The 26,459-nt window shown below is 50.5% G+C and overlaps 3 protein-coding genes across 7 annotated transcripts in view; 1 reads left to right on the top strand and 2 right to left on the bottom strand.

The window, feature by feature from the left end:
* The window catches only part of SUPT5H (SPT5 homolog, DSIF elongation factor subunit), a 30,267-nt gene extending 18,463 nt beyond the window's left edge, over positions 1 to 11,804 (bottom strand). Inside the window, exons 1-6 of one of the 4 annotated variants that reach the window (XM_047789711.1) lie at positions 11,730 to 11,804; positions 11,373 to 11,531; positions 2,938 to 3,103; positions 1,147 to 1,212; positions 603 to 614; positions 6 to 75 (exon numbers count right to left, since the gene is read on the bottom strand). In XM_047789711.1, the coding sequence (XP_047645667.1) occupies positions 6 to 75; positions 603 to 614; positions 1,147 to 1,212; positions 2,938 to 3,103; positions 11,373 to 11,447 (389 nt within the window). In that variant the 5' untranslated portion in view covers positions 11,448 to 11,531; positions 11,730 to 11,804. Of the gene's footprint in view, positions 1 to 5; positions 76 to 602; positions 615 to 1,146; positions 1,213 to 2,937; positions 3,104 to 11,372; positions 11,532 to 11,617; positions 11,695 to 11,729 lie in introns of those variants that run through there. The other 3 variants (XM_047789715.1, XM_047789714.1, XM_047789713.1) reach the window with 3 other exon arrangements.
* Positions 11,805 to 14,366: 2,562 nt separating this feature from the next.
* LOC125134478 (uncharacterized) lies at positions 14,367 to 24,343 on the bottom strand. 2 transcript variants are annotated; one of them, XM_047793834.1, is made up of 3 exons: positions 16,051 to 16,194; positions 15,874 to 15,918; positions 14,367 to 14,857 (listed from the first exon to the last, which is right to left on the bottom strand). In XM_047793834.1, exons 1-3 carry the CDS (start codon positions 16,159 to 16,161, stop codon positions 14,603 to 14,605), a joined length of 411 nt encoding a protein of 136 aa, XP_047649790.1. In that variant the 5' UTR covers positions 16,162 to 16,194; the 3' UTR covers positions 14,367 to 14,602. The 2 variants fall into 2 exon arrangements, 1 of the variants encoding a protein (XP_047649790.1); XR_007136642.1 differs by lacking the exons at positions 14,367 to 14,857; positions 16,051 to 16,194 and adding an exon at positions 23,556 to 24,343 and having other exon boundaries at positions 15,868 to 15,918.
* On the top strand, positions 18,371 to 21,164 carry RPS16 (ribosomal protein S16). Its single transcript, XM_047793833.1, has 5 exons — positions 18,371 to 18,519; positions 18,644 to 18,745; positions 20,592 to 20,688; positions 20,782 to 20,829; positions 20,960 to 21,164. The coding sequence occupies exons 1-5, from the start codon at positions 18,472 to 18,474 to the stop codon at positions 21,103 to 21,105; spliced, it is 441 nt and encodes a 146-aa protein (XP_047649789.1). The 5' UTR covers positions 18,371 to 18,471; the 3' UTR covers positions 21,106 to 21,164.
* Positions 24,344 to 26,459: the final 2,116 nt, after the last annotated feature.

The raw sequence follows: 26,459 nt of genomic DNA, 5'->3' as shown, positions 1-26,459 counted from the left end.
CTCACCTCCAGAGGTTTTGCAGACGGCGCGCCCCGGAACGGTCTTCATCCAGGACAACATTGTCAATATTGGAAGCTGAAAAAAAAAAAAAAAAAAAAAAAAGGCAGATGAGGTGAGTCAGGGAAGATGAAAAGCAGGGGCCTGGAGAAAGCAGTCGGGGCAAGGGGGCCAGAGCGCGGGGCTCCAGGGCAGGAGATCCCTCACTGAGCAACCCCCACCCTCAAGTTCTGTCCTCTCAGCATCCTGTTTCTCCGCGTCCTCCTTGGGGAAAGGGGCCCAGCAGTCGGGGACATCCAGCTGTTCCTCATCTCAAAGCCACTGTCTAAGCACATCCTGACTTCTGTCCCATCCTACCTATTCCTGCGACCCACAGCGCTCACACTTACACACACACACACGCACGCACACATATACACACTGTCCCAGGCCAACGACTGCTGGAGACCTGGGCCCAGAACCCCCTGACTCTGGACCCTACATGAGTCAGAGCCCCGAGGGCTGGAAAGGGCTTGGGGTGAGGGAGGTAGGGTGCCACGGGCAGGACAGAGGAGATGTTAGGATATGGGAGGAGGATCGGGGAATCGTATTTTTCAGATTCTTACCTTCAATCTCTTCTACTTGGAGGAAGAGGAGGTGGTGGTGGTGGTGGTGGTGGTGGTGGTAGTGGTGGTGGGCGAGGGCAGACAAAGTATGAGCCAAATTATAGCAGCGAAATCAACCAATGGGTTGGGGGAAGGGGAGGGGAGGGACACAGGAAGGTTGAAAATCAAAAATAAAGGCCAGGCACCAGGTGGTTGGGGGAGAAGCCGAAAATGTATGAGGCGCACAGAACGGAAAATAACGGAAGGGGTGGCACTGGCCCAGGAAGTGGGGGGTATATCGGGGCAGAGCCTGCCCACCCCACAACCCCAGAAGGGATTCACTGGGGCCCTGGGATCCCAGAGTCCTCTCCCCACAATATCCGCCCCCCACCCCCCCAACTCATGGGCCTAAAAGGAAATGGGTGAGGAGCTGGTCTCTCGGGCAACGACAGAAAGAAGCGAGGTGAGGAGGGTGTGGGGTGGGGTGGTGCAGGGCATGGGGGGGGATCTCGAGACCCTTCAGCCACACCCCCTGTGGTCTTGCAGAGGCGGGGCCCCCACACACCTTTCTCTAGAATGTCCTCTGCTCCATCCTCCCACTGGTCCTCGTCCTCATACTCGTCATCCACATCTGAAACGGGAAGGCTGAGTGGTCAGGGGGCAGCCAGGGCAAAGGTGACCTCATGACAACAGCTCCCAGGGAACGGCTTCTCTGGGCAACAGGTACTAATGGATCCCCACCTTACAGATCAAGACACGGAGGCTAGGAAAGGTGAAGCAGCAAGGTCAGGTCTCCTACGCAGCTCCTCCTGGCTCTAAAAGTAATTCCTCCTCCCACCACCCACAGATCCATCTTAAAATTATCTCAAAGTATAAGCAAGTAGAAAAATGTCCTCCCAGAGTTCCTGCTGGGGTGCAATGGGTTAAGAATCTGACTGCAGCAGTTCTCGTTGTGGCTCAGCGTAACAAACCCGACTAGTATCCATGAGGATGCAGGTTCAATCCCTGGCCTCGCTCAGTGGGTTAAGGATCTGGTACTGCCGTGAGCCGTGCTGCAGGTGGCAGACGCAGCTTGGATCTGGTGTTGCTGTGGCTATGGTGTAGGCTGGCAGCTGGGGCTCTGATTTTACCCCTAGCCTGGGGAACCTCCATATGCCGAGGGTATGGCCCTAAAAAGACAAAAAGAAAAAAAGTCTGACTGTAGCAACTCAGGTCCCTATGGAAGTATGCTTCGATCCCTGACCCAGTGCATGGGTTAAGGATCTTGGATTCAATCCCTGGCCTGGGAACTTCCATATACTGTGAGTGCAGGCCATTAAAAAAAAAAAGTTTTCTCCCAACTAAGGGAACACTGGTATATGTTTTAAAAAAACAGGGTTGGAGTTCCCATTGTGGCACAGTGGAAACGAATCCGACTAGGAACCATGAGGTTGCAGTTTGATCCCTGGCCTCGCTCAGTGGGTTAAGGATCCAGCGTTGCCATGAGCTGTGGTGTAGGTCTCAGATGTGGCTCAGATCTGGCGTTGCTGTGGCTGTGGTGTAGGCTGGCAGCTGCAGTTCCAATTAGACCCCGAGCCTGGGAACCTCCATATGCTGCAGGTGCAGCCCTAAGACCAAAAAAAAAGAAAACAGGGTTCATGGTTTGTTAGTCGTCGTATCATTCTCCTACTTTTGTAACAGCTAACACTTACTGTGGTCCTAAATTAAAAAAAAAAAAAAAAAAGAGGAGTTCCCATCGTGGCACAGTGGAAATGAATCCAACTAGGAACCATGAGGTTGCTGGTTTGATTCCCTAGCCTCATTCAGTGGGTTAAGGATCCGGTGTTGCCATGAGCTGTGGTGTAGGTTGCAGATGCACCTCGGATCTGGCATTGCTGTGTCTGTGGCGTAGGCCAGTAGCAACAGTTCCGATTAGACCCCTAGCCTGGGAACCTCCATATGCCTCAGGCATGGCCCTAAAAGCACAAGAGACCAAAAAAAAAAAAAAAAAGAACTGCCAAAAACAAAACAAAACACACACTGTAAATCAACTACACTTTAATTTTAAAAATTAAAAAAAAAAAAAAATGCAGGAATTCCCATTATGGCTTAGTCGTAACAAACATGACTAGTATCCAGGTTAACGGGTTTGATCCTTGGTCCTGCTCAGTGAGTTAAGAATCCAGCATTGCTGTGGCTGTTTCAAAGGCTGGTGGCTACAGCTCCGATTCAACCCCAGATTGGAAACTTCCATATGCCAAAGGTGTGGCCCTAAAAAGCCAAGGGGGGGAAAAAAAAAAAAAAAAGGACATTCAAGAAATAGAAGTGAAGGTGGAAGTTCAGACTCTGCTTGGCACTCGCCAGCCCTGTCACATACCAGCTTCATCCAGAATGAAGCCGCCATGGCGGGGTTTCTTCGGCGGCCGGTCATCGTCTTCTTCCTCTTCTTCCTCATCATACTCCTCCTCCTCTTCCTCCTCCTCCTCTTCCTCGGGCTCTTCCTCCTTTTCACTGCCTGCTGCGCTCCGCCGCTCCTCCTCTACCTGCAGGGTTGGAGCACCAGGGTTCTGAACCCAAAAAATCCAGACACCATGCTCTTCACCCCAACATCCGACCCCAGCCCTGTCTGACCAGTCATAGCCCCCTCTGCTCTGTGTACATGCCCTTCCTCCCTGGTAGCTGACCTATCTCAGCGACAGCACTGCCATCCACCCAACCAGTATCGAGGAGCTGAGCCGGGCTCCCCCGTCCACCAGACCTCCTTGCCAGTAGCGTCCACCTAGCCTTTAAATGTTATAGCTCCATTAGGTTGGGTCCCTGGCTCCATGCTGCAGCTCCCCTGGGCCATCTCATCCACTCCTCGGCCATGCTGAACATCTCTGTAACAGTGACTCCCGTATCTGTTTCTAGCCCTCACTGCTTGCCAAGCTCCCTGACCATCTCTCATGGCTGACAGTGTGGATATTCTTTAGTCATTCCCTACAGGACGACTTACGCCACTGACCACTTTCTCCCCAGAGGACTGCTCTTCCCTTGGTGACTGTCACAGCACACACTCTGACTTTTCTCCAACCTCCCCACCTACTCCTCTGCAGGCTCCCCTCTCAAATGCTGGCTTAAGTCATCACAGTTCAATCAAGAGCCCACCTTGCGTTTCCCACCATGCACTCTCTCTCTGGCCATTTAACCTTCCACAACCTCAGTTCTAGTCTCTGTAGACAGGACCCTCATCTGTCTCCAGTCCCCCACTTTTTTCCAAAACAAGAGACCCCCATGTGCCAGCAGCCTCCTGAATACCTTCCCCAGATGTCCTCTCAGCCCTCTGCACCCATGTCCCAAAGTGACCTCAGTACCCTCCCCTAGACTTGTGCTGGCCTCCTCTATCTTGTTGTGGTTTGATTTTTCCTCTAGCTGTCTTTAGGCACCAAATTCTTGACCTCTCTGCTTTCTGAACATCATCTCTTCAATCTGTCTCTTCTTTCCCACCGCCACAGCCCCCAGCCTACACCAGAACACTGCCCTCCAAAGATGAATCCTTGCCCCAGTCTCTCATTGAAGGTTTCCTGGCCTTCAATTCTTTTCATACAAATCGCAAAAGGAAATGACCCATACACAACAGTGTTCCCTAAAATTCAACCTTTCCCTCATTAACTGCATGGCTTCTTATCATATTCACATCAATACAACTCATTTATTTGATATTTTCTTTAAATTCATTCCATTTTTTACTTAATTTTTACTCAATTTAAGAGGCAAGCTTTTTTAGGCTTTGAAGTATATCAAAAGTCAAAACTTTTTAAAGGAGTTCCCATGGTGGCTCAGCAATAATGAAACCAACTAGTATCCATGAGGACGTGAGGACCTGGATTCGATCCCTGGCCCAGCTCAGTGGGTTAAGGATTCAGCATTGCCATGAGCCGAGGTGTAGGTCGCAGATGCGGCTTGGATCCCACATTGCTGTGGCTGTGGTATAGGCCAGCAGCTGCAGCTCCTGAATCAACCCCTAGCCTGGGAATTCCCATATGCCACGGGTTCAACCCTAATAAGTCAAAAAAAAATTTTTTTTAAAGATTAGCTTGTTATAAACAGAAAATAAACTTAAAGATGGAGTTTCTGTTGTGGCTCAGTGATAACAAACCCAATGAGTATTCATGAAGACTCAGGTTCAATCCCTGGCCTCACTTAGTGCATTAAGGAGGCTGTGGCGCAGGCCGGCAACTGTAGCTCTGATTCCACCCCTAGCCTGGAAGCCTCCATGTGCTGGTAGGTGCAGCCCTAAAAAGACCAATAAATAAATAAATAAATAAAAGTAAACTTAAAGATAAAATAAAAACAATGAGTTCCCGTCGTGGCGCAGTGGTTAACGAATCCGACTAGGAAGCATGAGGTTGCGGGTTCGATCCCTGCCCTTGCTCAGTGGGTTGACGATCCGGCGTTGCCGTGAGCTGTGGTGTAGGTTGCAGATGCAGCTTGGATCCCGCGTTGCTGTGGCTCTGGCGTAGGCTGGCAGCTACAGCTCCGATTTGACCCCTAGCCTGGGAACCTCCATATGCCGCGGGAGCGGCCCAAGAAATAGCAACAACAACAACAACAACAACAAAAACAAAAGACAAAAAAAAATAAAAATAAAATAAATAAAAACAATGTTATTAGTTACCAACATGCTACTGTTGCCTACTGCAGGTTAAGCCCAAGGCCTGTTTTCCCTGCCAAACAGACTAAAAAATTTCAGAAAAATGTTCAAGACACAGTAGCATCAAGGTGAAACTTTCTCCTGACCCAATTAAAAGACAGGATGTGGAACTAAAAAGGAAATAACTTTCTCACTAAATGATTCAATGAGGCTTAAGATTGTACCCTTATTCCACCTAAAAGCACTTCTTTTTTTTTTTTTTTTGTCTTTTTGGTCTTTTTGCTATTTCTTGTGCCGCTCCCACGGCATATGGAGGTTCCCAGGCTAGGGGTCAAATCAGAGCTGTAGCTGCCAGCCTACGCCAGAGCCACAGCAACGCGGGATCCAAGCTGCATCTGCAACCTACACCACAGCTCACGGCAATGCCGGATCGTCAACCCACTGAGCAAGGGCAGGGATCGAACCCGCCACCTCATGGTTCCTAGTCGGATTCGTTAACCACTGCGCCACGACGGGAACTCCTAAAAGCACTTCTCATCACTCCCCACATACAAAGCATCCCAAAGTCTTGGGAGATTATGATAAAAAACATGGACCTAATCATTTGGTCCCCCGCTTAAAACACAGCCATGGCTCCCCACTGCCCACAAGTAAAGGACCAGCTCCCTAGCAGCCTGGTTTAGAAGTGCACACTATGCTCACTGCCTCTCCCTCTCACCCCACCTCTCTGGACTCTCCCTGCTAAAGGCTAGGTTCCAGTCACACTGAACCACTTAAATGCAAGCTTTTTTTTTTTTTTTTTGGTCTTTTTAGGCCTGTACCCAAAGCATGTGGAGGTTCCCAGGCTAGGGGATGAATGAAGCTGTAGCTGCCAGTGTACAGCACAGCCACAGCAACGAGGGATCCAAGCTGTGTCTGAGACCTACACCATAGCTCATGGCAATGCTGGATCCTTAACCCACTGAGTTAGGTCAGAGATCGAACCCGAGTCCTCATGGATGCTGGTTGGGTTCGTTAATCACTGAGCCACGACGGGAGCTCCCAATGCAAGCTCTCTTAACACTGTCCATCACCTATGCTGGTCCTCAGTATAAAAAGCCATTCTCCTCTGTTCCCTGATCATACTTCAGTCAAAACACCTTTTCTTGAAGTTCTCTTGTGTTACAGCAGGTTAAGGATCTGGCGTTGTCACTGCAGCAGTTTGGGTCACAGATACAGCTCAGTCGGGTGTGGCTGTGGCTGTGGCATAGGCCCCAGCTGCTCTGATTCAACCCCTGGCCTGGGAACTTTCATATGCCACAGATGCAGCTGTGGAAAAAAAAGAAAAAGGGAGTTCCCATCCTGGCTCAGCAGTTGACAAACCAGACTAGCATCCAGGAGGACTCAGGTTCAATTCCTGGTCTCCCTCAGTGGGTTAAGGATCCAGCGTTGCCATGAGCTATGGTGTAGGTCACAGACACAGCTCAGATCCCTCGCTGCTGTGGTGTAGGCCAGCAGCTACAGCTTTGATTGGACCCCCAGCCTGGGAACCTCCATATGCCACGGGTGTGGCCCTAAAATAAAATAAAATAAAATAAAATAAAAAACCTCTCTTTCAAGAAGTGATGCCTGCCCTCTCCCTATGGGGAAAGTCAGGCATAATTTCCAGGCTCACAACTCTCTGGGCTTCCTCCATCACAGCCCTTTCACTGTGAGCTAGAGCCCTGAGTGAAAGGCTCATGCTATCTCAGGCACTGCTGGGTTCCCACACCACCTTGCCCAGGACTGGGAACATGAGGGTTAGCAGCCAAAAACCTACACACGACTTATAGCCAGCCCACCAAACACCAGACTTCTCTGTATCCACAGTTCTGCACCTCAGAATGCAATCAACCTTGCATCTTGCAGCACAATTTACTTTTTTTTTTAGAGCCTCACCTGCGGCATATGGAAGTTCCCAGGCTAGTGGCTGAATTGGAGCTACAGCTGCCAGCATACACCACAGCCACAGCAACACCAGATCTGAGCCACATCTGAGACCTACACCAAAAGCTTGTGACAACGCTGGATCCTTAACCCACTGAGCGAGGCCAGGGATGGAACCCAAAACCTCATGGTTCCTAGTTGGATTCGTTAACCCACTGAGCCACAACGGGAACTCCTACAATTTATTATTTTAAAAAACCTGTATTTGGGAGTTCCATCATGGCACAGTGGAAAGACTCTGACTAGGAACCACGAGAAATTTGACTAGGAACCATGAGGTTGCGGGTTCAATCCCTGGTCTTGCTCAGTGGGTTAAGGATCCAGTGTTGCCATGAGCTGTGGTGTAGGTCGCAGACACAGCTCAGATCTGGTGTGGCTATGGCGTAGGCCAGGAGCTACAGCTCAGATTAGACCCCTAGCCTGGGAACCTCCATATGCTGCAGGTGCGGCTCTCAAAAAAAAAAAAAAAAAAAAAATCCATATTTGGAGTTCCCCTTGTGGCTCAGCAGATCATGAACCTGACTAGTATCCATGAGGATGCAGGTTCCATCCCTGGCCTCACTCAGTGGGTTAAGGATCCAGCGTTGCCGTGAGCTATGGTGTAAGATCACAGTTGCAGCTCAGATCTGGCGTTGTTGTGGCTGTGGCGTAGGCTAACAGCTGCAGCTTCCATTCAACCCCTAGCCTGGAAACGTCCATATGCCAGAGGTCTGGCCCTAAAAAAAAAAGCAAAAAACAAAACAAATCCACATCTACTTGGACCCATGCCCTTCCAACCCGTTGTGTTCCAGGGTCAACAGCATTTGCTTAATACAGAATCCTGACTAGCCCACAATGTTGCTTATTTTAACCACTCAAACTACAAGAGCACAGCCTGATTTCTAAGACCCTTTATCATCATTCCCCTGACTCACCCCCAGGAGTCTTCTTTCCAAACCCAGCTCCCCATTTCCTGAGAGAGATCTCGCTACTGTCTTTGGGTTACCTCACGGCTTAAACATAGTCTGTCCTCGGCAGCCCCTGGACTAACCATCTGCTTATAAAACTACTGCCACCTCAAGGCAGGCAGCTCCATGAGGTAGGCCATGACCCTAATGTGACAGGAACTCAAGGAACCCTTGTTGAATGAATAAGAAGGTTACTAGACAGAATAAGGAACTGGATGATTCCCCCAACAGTGGCCCTTTATCCGCCATCCCTCCCCGTCTCTCCACAGGACCCCATCCTTCAAGGACCACAGCAACATTTGGCGTCTGAAAAGCCCAGCCAGACCTTTCTCTGGGGGCCAGGGCAGCCCTCACACTGCCCTCCTGCTTCACCTGGTGATAGGAGACAAGCCAGCATGTGTGTTAAAAGCCTGATAATGGCGTTAGGGAAGTGGGATTTGTACAGCCCAAATCAGACTACCCCAGCCAACCTGGGGAGCCTGGTCTCATTACCACCAGCCTTTAACCACAGCGAAATGTCTCGAAGCCATGAGTCAAGAGACCAATGACCCAGTGAGTCAGCTTGAAGCAAAGGCCTTTCTTGTCATCTTCCCATGTGCCCCATTCCTACCACAGCGAGCGAAGAACTCCCCAAAGGGCACAAGGATTGACAATCAAATGCCTACAGAGGGCAAGCAGGAAACATGAGTGGGGCAGCTCAAAGGAAACTTATAGCACTCTTCACCCACCTGTTTTCCAGAAAACATGCTTATGAAATCGTTTCTTGAATCTGCATTACAGTAAATGGCAGTTAATAAATCCTGGGAATTAGAGAAAATTCCTAGTTTTATTTTATTTATTTACTTAGTCTTTTTAGGGCTGCACCCACCCTAAAAAGACAAAAAACATGGAAGTTCCCAAGCTAGGGGTCAAATTGGAGCTGTAGCTGCTGGCCTACACCACAGCCATAGCAATACTGGATCTGAGCCACGTGTGTGACCTACACAGGATCCTTAACCCACTGAGCAAGGCCAGGGACCGAACCTGCATCCTCAAGGATGCCAGTCAGATTAGTTTCTACTGAGCCACGACGGCAACTCTGAAAATCCCTAGCTTTATTTTTTTATCTTGTAGGGGCGCACCTGTAACATACCGAGGTTCCCAGGCTAAGGGTCTAATCGCAGCTGCAGCTGCCAGCTTATACCACAGCCACAGCAACGCCAGATCTTTAAGCCACTGAGTGAGGCCAGGGGTCAAACCTGCCACCTCATGGTTCCTAGTCGGATTCACCTCTGCTGTGCCACAACAGGAACTCCTGAAAATTCCTAGTTTTAAAGGAGGCTGCCTCTTCTTGAGCATTGTTCTACAGAACAATCTGGGTCTCTCTCAGGTTGCTGGCTCCTCACATTTTCCCAGAAAAACAGGAAAGCTTGACTCTTACGTGAAATTGCCCTTATAAGTGTTGACAACTAACTTAAAAAATAAACATTTCTATAATTATAGTACCACCTCTTTGTTAGTTTCTAATTGTTGCCTACTAAATGTAAATAAACTCTGTGAAAGCAGAAATGTGCCTTGCTCCACTCTAACACTTAGGAAGCATCTGGAAGACCACAGTAGATGCTCAAACATTTTTTTTCTTCAACAAATGAGTAAGTCAAAAATAAATAAAAGAGCAGGGAGTTCCCACTGTGGCTCAGCAGGTTACCAACCCGATGAGTATCCATAAAGGAAGCCCTTAGACCCCTGGCCTCTCTCAGTGAGTTAAGGATCTGGCATTGCCGTGAGCTATGGGGTAGGCTGCAGAGGCAGCTGGGATCCTGAGTTGCTATGGCTGTGATGTAGGCTGGCAGCTGTAGCTCCAATTTGACCCCTAGCCTGGGGACCACCATATGCCACAGGTGTGGCCCTGAAAAGCAAAAAAAAAAAAAAAGCTAATGGTTAATAAAAAAGTACTTTAACAACAACAACAATAACAACAACAACAAAAAAGACAAAAAAAAGTACTTTAAATCAGTTTATGTCCCAAGAAACATTTTTTGGTTCCTGAAAGAATCACATGTAACAGAACTGAAGCTAAAGTGATACTTTCAAGATTAGTTACTAGACCACGGGAGTGCCCTTGTAGCACAGGGAGTTAAGGATTTGGCATTGTCACTGCAGAGTCCTGGGCTGCTGCTGTGGTGCAGCTTCCACCCCTGGCCTGGGAACTTCCACGTGCCACGAGTGCGCCCAAACAAACTAGGGCACCTGCATCCTTTGCTCAAAACCCGCCATGGCGCGGTGGTTAACGAATCCGACTAGGAACCATGAGCTTGCAGGTTCGGTCCCTGGCCTTGCTCAGTGGGTTAAAGGATCTGGCGTTGCCGTGAGCTGTGGTGTAGGTTGCAGACACAGCTCGGATCCCGCGGCTCGGATCCCGCATTGCTGTGGCTCTGGTGTAGACCGGCGGCTACAGCTCCGATTTGACCCCTACGCTGGGAACCTCCATATGCCAAGGGAGCGGCCCTAGAAAAGGCAAAAAGACAAAAAAAAAAACCTTCTCGTGGCTTCACCTCACCTAGTTAAAGACAAATTCCTCACCACAGCACCTCAAGATTCAACATGACCTGGCTCCTGTTACTTCCATGCTGTCGTCACCCTGACCCAGGCAAATGAGTCCCTTCTTACTTTCTGAACACCACAGATGTGCTCCCAACTTTGCATTTGCTATTCCCCTTACTGGAACACTCTTCTTCCATGTGACATGAGTCACCCCCTCACCTCCACCAGGTCTTTTACTGAAAGACACCCTCCCAGATGCACTATTTCAAGTGCAAACAGGACTCCCTGATTCCCCTTCACTATTCTTCTCCAGAATACCCTCTACCTTACTAAATGATTTACTTATCAGTTTTGTTTGTTTACCTTCACCAGGGCAAAGATTTAAAAATCTGTTTCGTTTACTGCTGTAGGCCAAGGATAAAGAATTGTGTCTAACGTGTACTAGACACTAAAAGTATGTTTCTGGTATGATCTAGCATACCTACAAATGAAGATAACAGTGAGTTTTTACTATATGCCAAATCCTTCAAATATATTCTGTTCCCTCATGGTACCTAGAACATCCCCAGCGGGCAGCATCTGCGCCTCTTGCTTGACTTGGGCCTGCCTACCTCTTTATCTCCTCCGACAACCTCGAAGTTCCCAGAGGCCAGAGCTTCTGATCCCTTTTAAACTGTCACAGAGCCCGTCCTGCCCTGGTCCTGTTCCCAGGCGCAAAACTCCCCCAACGTCCCGGCCACAGACCTCGGCCTCCTCGCCGTCACTGCTGCGCTCGCTGTCCTCCTCCTCTGAGAAGTTGCTGTCCTCGCTGTCCGACATCTTCTGCTGGCAAGGAAAGACTGCGGCCTCAGCGGGTCCCCCAGTTCCGAGCCCCAACCCGAGCCTCAGTTTCCCCTCTGGTTCCTAGGGAGAAGATAAATCCCTTAGCGCACTTCCGGCAGCCTCTTTCAGGCATCCCTGAACCCGAAAAGGGACCTTCCCTACGCCACCTGCTATACTTCCCGAGTTTCCGAAACAGGCCTCTACACCTCCCTGGCCCTCGGCGACCACCGTGGCCTCCAGCCGCGGCCGCCAACCCACCCCTCACCACTCTAATCCCACCTCCGCCTTAGGCAACAGCTGCTGTTCACACGACGCCTGGTTAGGACTGACGTGCTCTCTCGCGAGAACCTACCCGTTGGCCCCGCCTACCGCGAGATTTCCGGGGCTCGTCCCTGCTACGCACTTCCTGTACGCCATCTTGCGAGTGGCAGAGTTGGTTTCGCGTGTGGAGCGGACATGTTGGGAGGGTCAAATAGGAGTGCTAAAACGCCCTAGTACCGGCTTTTCCTAGCTAGAAATTAGTGCTTGAATTTAGTGCCAGCACTAACGTGGTGTGCCAAGCCGTTAAGAGTCAGGACGTTAGCAAATAATAACACATGTGCAAATAAATCAGACTTCATCTCTCAGGCGCTATGAAACATTCCTAGGAGGTATGTTAGCCCTATTTCGCAGTCGAGGTAACCAAAGCTTGGAAAAATAAACCATGTAACTGGACAGTGGCAGAACAAGGCCACTGGACAGTGGCAGACCCAAGTTACCAAGTTTGGGTAACCCCAAAGTCATTGTTTTCCTTTGCAATCTAAGCTGATTGAAATGTGAATTTAGGTATTAGCAATTATTTGTCAGAGTGGTGGCAAAGATGTGAAAAATTAATCTAATGGCGGGGCGGGGGGGGGGGGGAGCTTGGAATTCCCCTCTTGGCTCAGTGGAATCGAATCTGACGAGCATCCATGAAGATGCAGATTTGATCCTGGCCTCGCTCAGTCGGTTAAGGATCGGATGTTGCAATAAGCTGTGGTGTAGGTTGCAGCCGGGGCTCAGATCCAGAGTTGGCGTGGCTGTGGAGTAGGCCAGCAGCTCCATCTCCAGTTGAACCCCTAGCCTGGATACCTCCATGTGCCGTGGGTGCAGCCCCCCCCCCCCAAAAAGAAAAATCGAAAAAAAAAAAGTAAAACCGGGTCACTTCGCTGTACAGCAGAAATTGACAGAACATTGTAAATCAACTATAATAAACATTTTTAATAAAAAAACACATTGCTGAAATTTCCCACATAAACTTTGAGACATCTGGATTCAATTTACATATATTTAATTTACACCTGGTTAGTTAGCGGGGAATGAGTTGCTCTTGGGCCAGCAGGAGGCTCACAAGACAGCTAGGAGGGACTATACACCACAGGTGCATCTCTGCATAAGCACACACTCTCCCCTCCGTCCCCAAACTGAACCCAAGCCAGACTGTGGAGGGGCTGGGCACTCTATAGAAATGTTTCCCCTTCCATAAGCTTGGTTCAGTTGAACAGCAGCTCTTTCAGATAGGGTTCCACATAAAAATGCCTAGCAACACTTCTGCAGGAAAATATTTCCTCCAGGAAAGAGAGGGAACTGTCATTTTCTCCCCAGGTAAAGCTCTTCCTCGGTGTAGCAGTGGTTCTCAACTCTCAACCTGGCAGCACATCAGAATAGTTGAGAAGATAAGGGAGAGATAATAGCCCCAAACTAGAAACAACCCAGTGCCCACATGAGGAGGACGGATAAACAAGTTGTAGTATATACATGCAATGGAATAGTAACGAGCTACTGATACACACATGAATGAATCTCAAAAACATTAGCGTAGTGAAAGAAGACAGACACTAGGAAATGCACAGTATTGTTCCATTCATATGAAATTTTAGAGCAAACAAAACCAATGTATACAAAGGGAAAGCAGATTAGTGGGTGTCTAGGACTAAAGATAAAGATTGGGAAGAGGCTTAAGGGAATGCTTTGGGATGATGGAAATATGGTGGTGTAAATACATTTGTCAGAACTTTTTAAAAAGTACATTTAAAATGAATGCCTTTTGGGATTTCCCTGGTGGCTCAGTGGGTTAAAGATCCGATCCGGAGAAACTTCCACATGGGTGTGGACACGAAAAAAAATTAGTGCCTTTTACGGTATGTAAATAATACTTCAATAAAGCGGAGTTTAAAAATATAGATGTTCATGGAGTTCCCGTCGTGGCTCAGTGGTTAATGAATCTGAATAGGAACCATGAGGTTTCTGGTTCGATCCCTGGCCTCACTAAGTGGGTCAAGGGTCCGGGGTTGCTGTGGCTGTGGCATAGGCCAGCGTCTACAGCTCCGATTAGACTCCTAGCCTGGGAACCTCCATATGCTGTGGGTATGGCCCTAGAAAAGGCAAAAAAGAAAAAAAGAAAAAAATATGTATATAGATGCTCAGGGGTTCCCGCCGTGGCTCCCCAGTAATGAACCCAACTAGTATCCGTGAGGACGTGGGTTCGATTCCTAGCCTCGCTCAGTGGGTTAAGGATCCAGCGTTGCTGTGGCTGTGGTGTAGGTCACAGATGCAGCTCCGATTCGACCCCTAGCTGGAAATTTCCATATACCACAGGTGCGGCCCTAAAAAAAACCCAAAACAATAAAAATAAAAAAAATAAAAATATAGATGTTTAGGATTCACCACTAATTCTCTGGGCGGGGGCCTGGCCCTCAGCATTACTTAAAATTTCTCCAGGTATTGCTTATTTGCAGTCAGGGGTGTGAGCCACAAGACTCTTCTGTCCTCAAGGGATGGGGATGAGATTAGAGAACACGTTTGCGACGCTCCGCGCCTTCCTGGAAGAGAAGAGAGCGGGGGGGGGGGGGGGGGGGGGGGGAATCTGGAAGAGAGGGAGAACAACGGGGACTGGTGGGAGCGATTTATCCAACCGCTGCCCTGGTAGGTCAGAGGCTTCAGGCTTCAGATCTCACTTCATCTTCCTCCTTCTCGCCTCTTCCCCTGGCTCCTGGGGCTCCCTGGCCTAGAAGGTCCTCTGGCCTAGAAGGAGAAGGCTTCGGGTTTGGGAGCTGGGGGTGCAGACCAAGTCTCCTTGCTCTCTCTCCTCACAGCCTCTCCGGCGGTACCACGGAGTCTGTGTCCTCGGCGGCTCAAGCCGAGGCCCGGCGCCGAGCACAAGCCCCCTGTAATAACTCCAAGAGTTTGGCCAGAAAGAGAGGGACAGGTCTCTGGGGGTGTCCTTCACAGGGTGGACAAGGGCCCTGGCCTGTCACCCACAGCCGGGACCCCAGGGCATCCAGTAAGCGCTGCAGCCGGAACACAGCAGTCCCCACCAATGGGCCCTCCTCGAACCCAATCACAGACAGCTCCAGCCGGAAGCAGCCTAGAGTCTCGGCAGGACACACCTGTGGGGACAGAGTGACTTGGTGTCTCTGACCAAGGGCCTGATCCCAAATCCTTACCCTCACAGTTTCTGATTTGGGGCCTTGAAGCCCCCTGCATCTCCCTGGGCCCCAGGTTTCTCATCTGTTCGGTGGAGCTCAGAATAATCCTGCCTTGAGGGCTGACACTGGTGCCCCCGAGTGAGTTAGGAAAAAGACATTCCTTCCTTAAAACGCTTGGTAGTGCTGATTTTCCTAGAACCAGATACTTTACTGCCATCTGCCGGAAACTGACAAATATGTCCAGGATGAGAATACTGCCCTTGAGGATGTGAGATTCTTGTGCAGTGTACAACCTTTACCTCCTTACGTGATGGCCCTGTTTACTCATAGGGTCAAGTATAAAGAGTAAATAAGCTAATACACTTAAAGCATGCATGTATTTACTTATTTAGTCTGGGGGGCTGGCCCCTAAGCATGTGGAAGTTCTGTGGGTCAGGGATTGAACCTGCACCACAGCAGCGACCTGAGCCGTTGCAGTGACAACGATGGATCCTTAAGCTGCTGCGCCAAGAGAGAACTCCTGCTTAAAGCATTTAGAGCAGCACCCAGCACAGAGGAGCACTATGTGAGCGTAGCTGTAATCCTCCTTCTCACCAGCCCACCTGCCTCCTGGCCTTAACAAATGCATGTTCTGAGCCTAGTGGGTTCTCCCTAAGCTTCCAGCCTCAGTAAGGAGGAGTTCCTGTTGTGGCTTGGTGGGTTAAGAATCTGACTAGTATCCATGAGGATTCCAGTTCGATCCCTGGCCTCACTCAGTGGGTTAAGGATCCAGCATTGTCGTGAGCTGTGGTGTAGGCTGCAGACGCGGCTCAGATCTGCGTTGCTGTGGCTGTGGCATAAGCCTGTGGCTATGGCGCTGATATGACCCCGAGCTTGGGAACCTGCATATGCCGTGGATTCGGCCATTACAAACAAAACAAAACAAAACAAAACAAAAAAAACAGGCAGCTTCAGTAAGGAGCTAATGAAATACTCACCGAAAGATCATCTGGGGTGTAGAGGGTGCCATCATTTTTGTTGCCCTACAATTGTGGGGTTAAAGAATAAAATCAGATCTTGGAGGGAGAGAGCCTGACTCTTCCTCAAAGATGCCCCCCACCCCCCCTCCCCCAGCTACCCTGCCCCTGGCTGCTGGCTCTTCCCTCCCTCCTCACCAGCATCTTCATGATGGCAATGAGGAAGTAGAAGGGCTCCCGGGGGCAGAGGGGTGGTCCTAGGCCCCCCAAGGGTGGCACCAGCAGGAGGATGGTCCAGAGATGCCACATGGACACCCTGCCCACCCCCAGACTCTCTCTGGTTCTGGCCAAGTGTCCTGGAAACAAGAGGTACAGAGAGAGGGAGCAGGTTGGAAGGCTGGAGTGGGTGAGGGGAACTTCCCCCTGTCCCCTCCCTCTAGCTCACTCCACAGATACTCGGGAAATGTACTTCAAGAAGCCGGGGGAGACGGTGACTCTAGAGTAGGGAGGGCCAAGGTTAAAGGACCCCCAGACCAGCCCCCTTTTTTCCCACTCAAGACACTAGACTTAGCAAGGCTTTAAGGATCAGCCTGGAGAGTTTGGGAGCTTCCCCTGCCCCCCAAACATGCCCCAAAGGCAGTACAGACTGCGTGAGAGCTTGTGCATTCTATGGCCTGTCTTCTTTAGGCCTTATCTGTATCTGCAGGTGCATATTCGGGAGTCTCTGCTCTCCTTTTCCTGTCTCAAGTGTCTAGGAATCTTCATGCCTGCCTGTACCCATCTGGTTTTGGTTTTCGTTTTTTCGGTCATGCCCTAGGCATGTGGAAGTTCCTGGGGCCAGGGATGGAATCCGAGCCACAGCAGCAACCCAGGCTGCGGCAGTGACAATGCCAGTTCCTTCACAAGCGAGCTCTGTTATCTGTCTTCTTTCTCTGAGGGTTGGCCTCTCTGCCTCCAGATCTCGTCACTTGTTGTTTTCTGGCTCCATCTCTGACTGACTGTGTTTCTCTTCTTCGTTGGCCCTGTCTTTGCCTTCTCCTCCATATGTGCCTGTTTCTCTTTTGTGCTATGTATCTGTCCATGTGTCCCTCCAGGTCAGCCCCTGGGTCCACACTTCCTCCCTCCCCCACCCCTCGCCCACCCCTCTCCCTCTCTCACCCTTTAGGAGCTGGACTCTGAGCTGGATCCTCCCTCTGGCCCCACCCACCAATCTCCATCCTATCTCCGCCCTCCAGGCACAGGTGAACCACCACACCCCTTTGAACCTTTGACCCCAGATTCAGGGTTGCCAGAGAAACTGAGGCAACCCTGAGATGCCTGCAGCCCTGAGAGGAAGCTCTTGGCTGAGAAGGGAGCATCCTGATTGGTGGGGAGGTCAGGGGGCTACCCAGTTCCTCAGATGGGGTTGGGGGGAGCTGAGGATAAAGGAGGGCGATTTGGTGTGACTCTGTAGGAAGAGGGATTCCAGGATAGGGACCGTGAAGAGGAGGATTTTAGAGGGAGGGTCTCCAAGGAGTGGGGGATTGTAGTGTGTGTTGGGGGGGGAATTTCAGGGGAGACAATTCCTGGGCAGAGAAGGCTCTGAAGGGAAAAAAATTATTGGGAAAGGTAGATTCTGAGGAAGGGGGCTCTGAAAGGGATGAAGAATTTGTGAAAGAGCATTCTAAGGGGGCAATAACGGGAGAAGTGGATTGGGTAGGAGAGCTTCTGAAGCAAGGGGATTGAATGGGTCGTGGGTCCTGAAGAGAGGAAGATTCTGGGGAGAATTATGTGCAGGAGAGAGCCCTAAGTGGAGGGAGAGTCGAGAAAGAGGTAGTCTGGGAGTTCTCTTGTGGCTTAAGGATCTGGGGTTGTCACAGCTGCAGCTTGAATGGCTGCTATGGCGCGGGTTTGAACCCTGGCCTGGGAAATTCAACATGGCCTGGGCGCCACCAAAAGAAAAGAGGGAGTCTAGGCTGAGGGCTCTAGGAGGGGGATTTGGAGTGGGCCTCTCAGAGAATTTTGGGAGGAGACTCTAAAAAGAAGGAAATTCTGGAGAAAGCTAGATTCTAGGGGAGATGGCTCTAAAAGGAAAAGGATTCTTGGGGAGGACTCTCAAAGGAGGTGGGTGTTAGGAGGTAGGGGGATTCTGAATCCTGCGAAGATTTTTTGCTGTGAGTTCCGAAGTAAAGATTCTAATAGAAAAGGATCTAGGTGGGAAGTCTAAAGGGAAGAAGATTGCCGGTGATAAAAAGGCAAGACAAACTTCTTCAGAGCAAACTGAGACTCAACTAGGAATACGGGTGGAGGGAGACTATCAAACAGCTAAAATGCAAACGAGGACCGGCGGTGACCAATGAGGACCAAGGATGTGAAGGACGGTGCTCTTCAGCTTCTCTGTCTGCACTCGAAACCCTTCAGGCCCCGCCCTTTCCCCCCTAGGTCCCGCCCTCTCCGCTCCTTAGACCCACTTTCCGCGGCTAATCCAAAATCCCGCCCACGAGCCGTAAAGCTCCCTCCTGTCGCGACGCTGCGCACAATGCGCCAGCGCAGACCCTGAAAAGAGGCCAGGGTGGCCCCGCGCTTTCCTTTTCCGGTTGCAGCGCCGCGCGGTGAGGATCTCTTGTCTAATCTGCAGCCATGCCTTCCAAGGGTCCTCTACAGTCGGTGCAGGTCTTCGGACGCAAGGTAGGCTGGTCGCTCGATGGTAGGGGTGAGGGAAGGAGAGAGACCTGTGGGCAGGGTTCTGGGGTCGACAGGGGAGCTGGGGCCCAGATCTCACGTGGCTTCGCTGTCTTCTTGTTTTTCGCAGAAGACAGCCACGGCCGTGGCGCACTGCAAACGAGGTAACGGCCTCATCAAAGTGAACGGGCGACCCCTGGAGATGATCGAACCGCGCACGCTGCAATACAAGGTGCTGGGGTCGAGGACAGGCGTCTGGGTTGGGCGGAGGGCTCTGGAGACGGAGATGTTGGAATAGGTCGGTTCCTGGAGTCCGTCGATCTCGGAAGTTGAGGGGTCTGCAGTCAACAATGGGGAAGAAGCTAAATAGGGTACAGAAAAAGGGGTATTTGGCGATGGAGCTAGGTATTGAGGTTCCAGAGATGTTACAGAAGCTGGAATTGAGAGTGAAGACGTGGATTTTGAAGATTAAGCAGGTGCTTCTTGGGTTATTTGATAGCTCGGTCTGTTGGGAACCGGATGGCATAGGAGTTACCGATGTGGCCTCTTTTCTTTTTTTTTTTTCTGTTTTAAGTTAATGGGGGGACGTGAGTGTGTTCATTTCTAGAGTATACACTGAGGACAGAAATCAATATTTTGTTCTTCAAACATGGTGATTAAAGTAGAGTTTGAATGTTGCAGTTTCTCAATAAGCGTTTCCAGAATAAGGTTTGTTGTGCTTGGAGAGGAGTACCTCTTTTCCCTGTTGAGGCCTGCTTCTTTGGCTCAAAATGGAAAGAACTCTCATGAGTTTGATTTCTACCTCTTTGGGCAAAACAGGAACTTTCCTTCTCTGCCTTGAGTTTATTGTCTGAAATGGGGACAGTTTCAACCTTGTGAAACATTGTGACGGTAAATTGGAATCTCTGAGTAAGCTTGTTGGTGTGTATGAGAATGCATTTGTTTAAAAAAAAACAAAACCCCAGTAACGTCGCAGGAATAGTTAAAACTCAAGGTAGCTCAGAGATCACTTTATTTATCAGATATTGAGCATCGTGGTTCATTCGCAATGTTAGCTTAGTTGAAGGCTTTGTGTTTGCAGCCCGTTGAGTACCAGATGGCTTCAGGGTCTGCCCTCGAAGAGTTCCCAATCCAGTGGGGAGACAGACTGGACCCAATATGAAATTGGGTGATAGCTTAATTGTTTTTTTTTTTTTTTAATTGCTTTTTTAGGACTGCATATGGAAGTTGCCAAGCTAGGGATTGAATCAGAGATACAGCTGCCACCCACACTCACTGAGCAAGGTCATGTATCGAACCCCAGTCCTCATGGATGCTAGTCGGATTAATTTCTGCTGCACCGTAATGGGAATTCCTAGTTGCGATTTTTCTGGAAGTCTGAGACACCCAAGAGAGGGCAGAGAGCTCAGGTGGGGAAAGCACCTCACAGCCCTGGAGTGGCTTTTCAACTCTGAGGCAGCCTTAGTGGTTGCAAGTTGAGTATAGTTGACTTACAGTGTTATATTGGTTTCAGGTGTGCAGCAGAGTGAATGGTCACTCATACACATGTACTCATCCTTTTTTCCTATACAGGTTAATACAAATTATTGAGTAGATTTTTCTGTGCTGTACAGTAGGTTCTCATTAATCATCTCTTTTATATAGTGGTGTGTGTATGTTAATCTCATTCCAGTTCTTTTCCCGCCCAACAGTTTCAGGTACGGTAACCATAAAATTGGTTTTATTAGATTCCACACATAAGCGCTCTCATATTTATTTTCCTCTGACTTCCCTCACTCGGTATGATAATCTCCAGGTGCATCCATGTTCCCAAAAATGGATAATCTAATTAACAGAGAGCTGCAGAGGAGGGAACCCAGCTCAGGTTTCAGGTTGCCTTCTACAGCCTCTCTTCTGTCCTGGAACCCTCCCTGCTGTGCTGGCTGTGAGGGTGTTGAATAACAGCTCAACCCTCTTCTAGTACTCTGAAGCCAGCGGTACAGAAGCTGCTTGGAGACACCTGTGGAGGAATGCTCAGTAAGGTGGCTCTGCCGCCCAGGTTATGATCTAAAAGCCTGTCACGCTTCCTGTTGCTCTAGCTACTGGAACCTGTTCTCCTTTTGGGCAAGGAACGATTTGCTGGTGTGGACATCCGCGTCCGGGTGAAGGGTGGTGGTCACGTGGCCCAGATTTACGGTGAGTCCTGGGAACCGGGCACATGGGTGGGGGTGGCTCTTGGGTGTTCATAAGGCTGATGTACCCTTTTTTGTATGTTTGTCTCCCTCACAGCAATCCGCCAGTCCATCTCCAAAGCCTTGGTGGCCTATTACCAGAAATGTGAGTGGGTCCTTCCCATCGGGTGGGTGGGGCAAGTCAAGGCCCAGCTCTGGCCCTCTGGCATTTAGCTCCAGAGGGGAAAGGAGGCTTCCTGGCTTGTCTAAATCTTCATCCATCCTTTTATCCCCAGATGTGGATGAGGCTTCCAAGAAGGAGATCAAAGACATCCTCATCCAGTATGACCGGACCCTGCTGGTAGCTGATCCTCGTCGCTGTGAATCCAAAAAGTTTGGAGGTCCTGGTGCCCGTGCCCGCTACCAGAAATCTTACCGATAAGCCCATCGTGATGATCAGCCTTCAGCTTTATAATAAAAACATTTGTGGGATTTAAGGTTTCGGGGACTATACTCTGGTCTTTTGTGGTGGGTTTTCGTCTAAAAGGAATTCAGGGGTATAGCTGGATGGGAGCAGACCTGGTGCCAGTTTTCCTGCACCTCCACTGTGCGGGCATAGCTGAGCTGAGTGTGCGTCCAGGCTGTGGGTGATAATGGGGTATCCCTGGGAGTTTGTCTTTTTTCATTTCTTTTGGTCCTGTTCGTTTTTTCTTTTTTGGCTGCCCCGGCCAGGGATCAGATCTGAGCCATGGTTGTGGCAATACCGGATCCCTAAACCACTGTGCTGGGCCGGGGATCAAATCTGCATCTCAGCGCTCCCAAGATACCACCAGTCCCATTGCGTTGCAGCGGGAAGTTTTGTTTTGTTTTTTTTTTTTGGAGGTGCTATTTTATTTACTTTTAGGGCCACACCCGTGGCAAATGGAGGTTCCCAGGCTAGGGTCTAATCAGAGGTATAGCTGCTGGCCTTTGTCACAACCACACCACCACCAGATCTCTAACCCACGGAGCCAAGCCAGTGATTGAACCTGTGTCCTCATGGATGCTAGTCAGATTCATTTCGTTTCTTTTTTTTTTTTTTTTGTCTTTTTGCTATTTCTTGGGCCACTCCTGCGGCACATGGAGAGGTTCCCAGGCTAGGGGTGCAATCGGAGCCGTAGCCACCGGCCTACACCAGAGCCACAGCAACTCAGGATCCAAGCCGTGTCTGCAACCTACACCACAGCTCATGGCAACGCTGGATCGTTAACCCACTGAGCAAGGGCAGGGACCGAACCCGCAACCTCATGGTTCCTAGTCGGATTTGTTAACCAGTGCGCCACGACGGGAACTCCTGGAGGTGCTATTTTAATGTCAGAGAAGAGCAGGGGAAATGTGTAAGATCAATCATCTTTGTAATACACAGAGGAGAAACTGCCTGGACAAGTCTGAAATCAGTAGCTAAGAGCCATCCAGGCCTGTGTGGAGAAAGGATTTATTTATTTAACTAGTTTATTTTTTTTAAGCCACAGCTCACGGTAATGCCAGATCCTTAGCCCACTGACTGAGGCCAGGGATCAAACCTGCAACTTCATGGTACCTAGTCGGATTTGCTTCCCCTGCGCCACATGATGGGAACTTTTTTTTTTTTAAAGAATTTGTCTTTTTAAAAAATTTTTGGAGGAGTTCCCATCGTGGCTCAGCAGAAATGAATCTCACTAGCATCCATGAGGATGCAGGTTCAATCCCTGGCCTTGCTCAGTGGGTTAAGGATCTGGCATTGCTGTTAGCTGTGCTGTAGTTCGCAGATGCGGCTTGGATCTCACGTGGCTGTGGCGTAGACTGGCAGCTGTAGCAGTAGCTCTGATTCAATCCCTGGCTTGGGAACCTCCATATGCTGAGAATTTGGCCCTAAAAAGGCCAAAAAAAAAATTTTTTTTTTTTTTTTTTTGACTGCACCCACAGTATGTGAAAGGTTCCAGGCCAGGGATTGAACCAATGCCATGGCAGGGACCCCAGCTGCAGCAGTGACAGTGCCAGATCCTCAGCCTGCTGCGCTAAAGGAAAACTCCAAAAGGAGTTTCTCTATGCCAGCCTGTAGTGTAGGTAGATTGAGACGCAGGGCTGTGAACCCCCGTTGTGGGTGGGTTGGGTGCATTATTCCCCTGCCTGGCTTCATCCTTCCCACTGTCAACAATAATTGCTAGGAAAGCCCCCCGCTCCCACCGCCTCCTTAAAACGGGTCCCAGTTGCGCTCAGTGTGGTGACGGTGCTCATGGGGCTTGGGACATAGACGTGAGGACTTGTCTGTTGTGTCTTAACAGCTGCCACAGACGGGTTCTTAGTTGCTACCACGGGGCTGCCCAGATAGGATGTGTCCAACCTGGAAGAAAGTGGGATGGCACCAGTATGTGTATCGGGAAGTAAAGTGTTGGCTGTGGATTAAGTTGCCTTCACTTCTTTCTCCGTGTTTATAGGGAGCCAGTTCAGCATCATTGGGGTGGGACGGGCGTCTGCTTCCATACTAGCCTTTGCAGCCAACCTGGAGACTTCAGCCATCTGCCCCCAGGGGGGGTCCCCACCACTCCCCCTGCTGAGAGTATGGGCAACAACCTCACTTGACTGAGCAGTGGTTTCACACATTTTCTTTATAAAAGAAGGAACTTGAGATTGACTGACTAGTTAGTTACCGGTTTTGTCTGTCTCTTCCCTACTGATACAGTAGTCGCATGTGGCTGCCACCCTGGGCTGCAGAGGTGGGAACATTGAGGTGAAGCGGGAAAGTTCTAAGGGCTGGCACTGATGAGCAGGGAATACACACAGGTGAAGACCTTCTTACAGATGGAGAGTGGGGTTCCTGAGCTCCAGCCAGGTGCTGGGCTCAGCCCTGTTGGGCTTATCGTCGCAACATACCTGTGAGGTTGGCGACAGGCAGAGGTCTTCCTGACAGCTGGTGAGAAAGCCTCGAGGCAAAATAACCATGTTTCGCATGGGAGCTGGCGTTGACGTGGGCTAACTGGCTTTGGCGGGCATTAACCCCGAACCCCCGAGTGGGCAGCCGCCCCTGCTTTCGCTTTTCAAGCCTGTCTTCATTGTAGCTGTAAAGGCTGAGCTTGCAAAGGGCAGGCTGAAGTAGGCCAGCAAGGCAAGTATTCCTGAGGAGGCGGTGGAGCGGGGGCCGGGGGCCAGGAAGCAGAGCAGGAGCCGGGCAGGCGGGAGGGACGGAATTCAGGGCCGGGGACCAGGCGGGGCGGAGGCCAGCCTAGAGCCCAGGGCTGGCCCACGGGCTCCAGAGACCCCCTGGCTGAGGCTCCTGGCTCCCCGCAGAGGCACAGCTGGGACGCATCTGGAGAGCTGAGGGGCTCGTCCCCTTCCCTGTTCCAGGCCGAGGAGTGGACAGCCCCCTTCTCCCTCCCAGCTGCCGGCCGCCGCCTCCTCAGATGCCGGGCATTCCGGCGCCGCTGGGAGCCCGGGCCAGGCTGGGAGCTTCCCCTCCGCTGGGAGCGCGCAGCTGGGGGCAGGAGAGGAGGACCCGCCTCAGTACGGAGCTCGGGGGCCGCCGTGGAGCAGGTCCAGGCGCAGCCGCCTCAGCCCAGCCCTGCCATGTGGTGTGGTGACCATTCACGATGAAACAGCACAGGAGCCAGCAGCTGACCTTTGCTGAGCCAGGCCCTGTTGGGTTTACCCTGTGAATTGTTTTCTCTCTCTCTCTCTCTGTCTTTTTAGGGCTGTACCCGCAGCATATGGAGGTTCTCAGGCTGGGGGTCTAATCGGAGCTGTTGCCGCCAGCCTACGCCACAGCCATAGCAACGCCAGATCCTCATTAACCCACTGAGCGAGGTCAGGGATCGAACCCGCAACCTCATGGTTCCTAGTTGGATTCGTCTCCACTCATGTTTTTTCTTTTTTTACCCAGCTAATTAATTAATTCCCTAGGGCCTTTGGAGCACCAGGCTGCAGGTCTCCTGGGCGAGGAATTGTTCCCTGTCATGCCCCCAAAGGCAAGAATAGTGCCTGATGCAGAGAAGGACTGAGGACTTGGGCCTGGCTGTGTGGATGAGTCCCAGCTCTGTCCCTTCCCACTCGTGTGACTGGGCAAGTCCCTTATTCTCTCTGTGCCTCAGTTTCCGCATCTCTAAAGTGGGGCTTAAACACTACCCTCACTTGCCTTTTAGGGACGTTGTGAGGACTCGAATGAGTTCAGTAAGTGACTCATGCCTGTGGTATGCAGTTAGTACTCAATAACAGCATTTTTTGCTGTGATTAGCTCACTTCAGATTCTTAGGTTCTTGTTTTGGCGGTTCTGAGTCCATGAGTTGGGAGGAAACCCTGGGGCCTCTGTGACTTGAGCCCTGGTAAGTCAGGCTCGAACCCATTTGGGAAGTGATGCCATGCTCTCTGGGTCTTCACAGGGATCCTGCGAGGCAGACACAGCTGTACTCACTGTACGGGTGAGGAAACCCAGGCTCAGAGGCAAGTTACACACCAAGTACTAAAAGAGCTGGGACTTCCCTCAGCCAGGATACTGTGCCACCTCAGAAAATTCCAGGGATGATTAAGTGAGATGACGCTCTCCAGCACAATAGCTGTGGTAGAGGAAAGAAGCTAATGTGACCGAAGGAACTCCTTAAATTGTTGTTTGGCAGAGCCCATGGCCTGTGGAAGTTCCCCCGCCAGGGATGGAAGCTGCACCATAGCAGTGACACCACCAGATCCTTAACTGTGTCGCAAGAGAACTCCAGAAATTGCATAAATTGTGCTTCTCCCTAGGCATACCACTGCTGGGAGGGGGACAGAACAATTTTTTCTTTGCAGGGCCGCGCCTGTGGCATATGGAAGTCCTCAAGTTAGGGATCGAATTGGAGCTGTAGCCACTGGCCTGCACCACAGCCACAGCCACACAGGATCCAAGGTGTGTCTGCAACTTACATCACATAGCTCACGGCAATGCCAGATCCTTAACCTACTGAGTGAGACTGGGGATTGAACCTGCACCCTCACGGACGGTAGTCGGGTTAGTTACCCATGGGGCACAATGGGAACTCCCAGAATAATCTTAGCACAAAAGCCTTTGTCTCTAACACCTGAGTTAATTTTGGGGGGGTGGGGCACACTGAGGCACTGTGGAGGTCCCAAACTGGGGGGAGGATCAGGTGTGTGTGTGTGTGTGTGTGTGTGTGTGTGTGTGCGCGCGCGTGCACAAGAATCAGACTACTCGTGAGGGTAGAGTAGTTGTCAAGAGAAATAAGACAGATGTGCACAATTTTCCCAGAATCCCAAACCTGGTCCACTTTGGTGGTAGCATGGAACTGTCCCTGGAGTTCTGTAGTACCAGGATACAGAAGAGTCCCATTAAAGAGGGATGGATGGAAAGAGACTAAAACGCTTGGGTGGATGGTCGCAGAGATGACTGGACGGTTGGCTTGATGGATTAGGAGGTGGGTAGGTGATGAGGTGTACAAAGGAATGGACAGAGACGGAAACAGGGAGGGACAAATGGATGATGGCAGAGGTGGCTGGAGAAGTTGGGCAGGTGGGATAGTAAGTGGACTGATGGAGGAATGAATGGGTGTAGGATGACAGATGAACAAGGCAGAGATGGCTGAACAAAGGAAGACATCTGGGTAGGATGACGGATTGGAAAACAAGAGAGATGGAGGGAGGAGAGAAGGAGAAACAGCTGGATGGACAGATGTAGCGATGGCCAAGCAGATGAGATGCGTGGACGGTGCTGGGACACGTGAACTGGATAAACTGCTGAGCCAACGAACTGCTAAAGGGTCTGCTTGGAACAAATCTTCTTAACTTGGTTTTCCT

This window comes from Phacochoerus africanus, chromosome 8 (genome assembly GCF_016906955.1).
Source record: "Phacochoerus africanus isolate WHEZ1 chromosome 8, ROS_Pafr_v1, whole genome shotgun sequence".
Taxonomy (NCBI): Eukaryota; Metazoa; Chordata; class Mammalia; order Artiodactyla; family Suidae; genus Phacochoerus; species Phacochoerus africanus.
This window is presented reverse-complemented; position numbering and strand designations above follow the sequence as displayed.

Bases quoted from the DNA above. Each gene is read 5' to 3' on its own strand.
- LOC125134478 (XM_047793834.1), bottom strand. From the start codon at position 16,161: ATGTGGCATCTCTGGACCATCCTCCTGCTGGTGCCACCCTTGGGGGGC. The intron at 15,919-16,050 runs GTGAGGAGGGAG...CCACAATTGTAG, and splicing joins TTGCCATCATGAAGATGCTG to GGCAACAAAAATGATGGCAC. The intron at 14,858-15,873 runs GTGAGTATTTCA...CTGTCCCCACAG, and splicing joins ACACCCCAGATGATCTTTCG to GTGTGTCCTGCCGAGACTCT.
- RPS16 (XM_047793833.1), top strand. From the start codon at position 18,472: ATGCCTTCCAAGGGTCCTCTACAGTCGGTGCAGGTCTTCGGACGCAAG. The intron at 20,689-20,781 runs GTGAGTCCTGGG...TCTCCCTCACAG, and splicing joins TCACGTGGCCCAGATTTACG to CAATCCGCCAGTCCATCTCC. The intron at 20,830-20,959 runs GTGAGTGGGTCC...TTTTATCCCCAG, and splicing joins GGTGGCCTATTACCAGAAAT to ATGTGGATGAGGCTTCCAAG.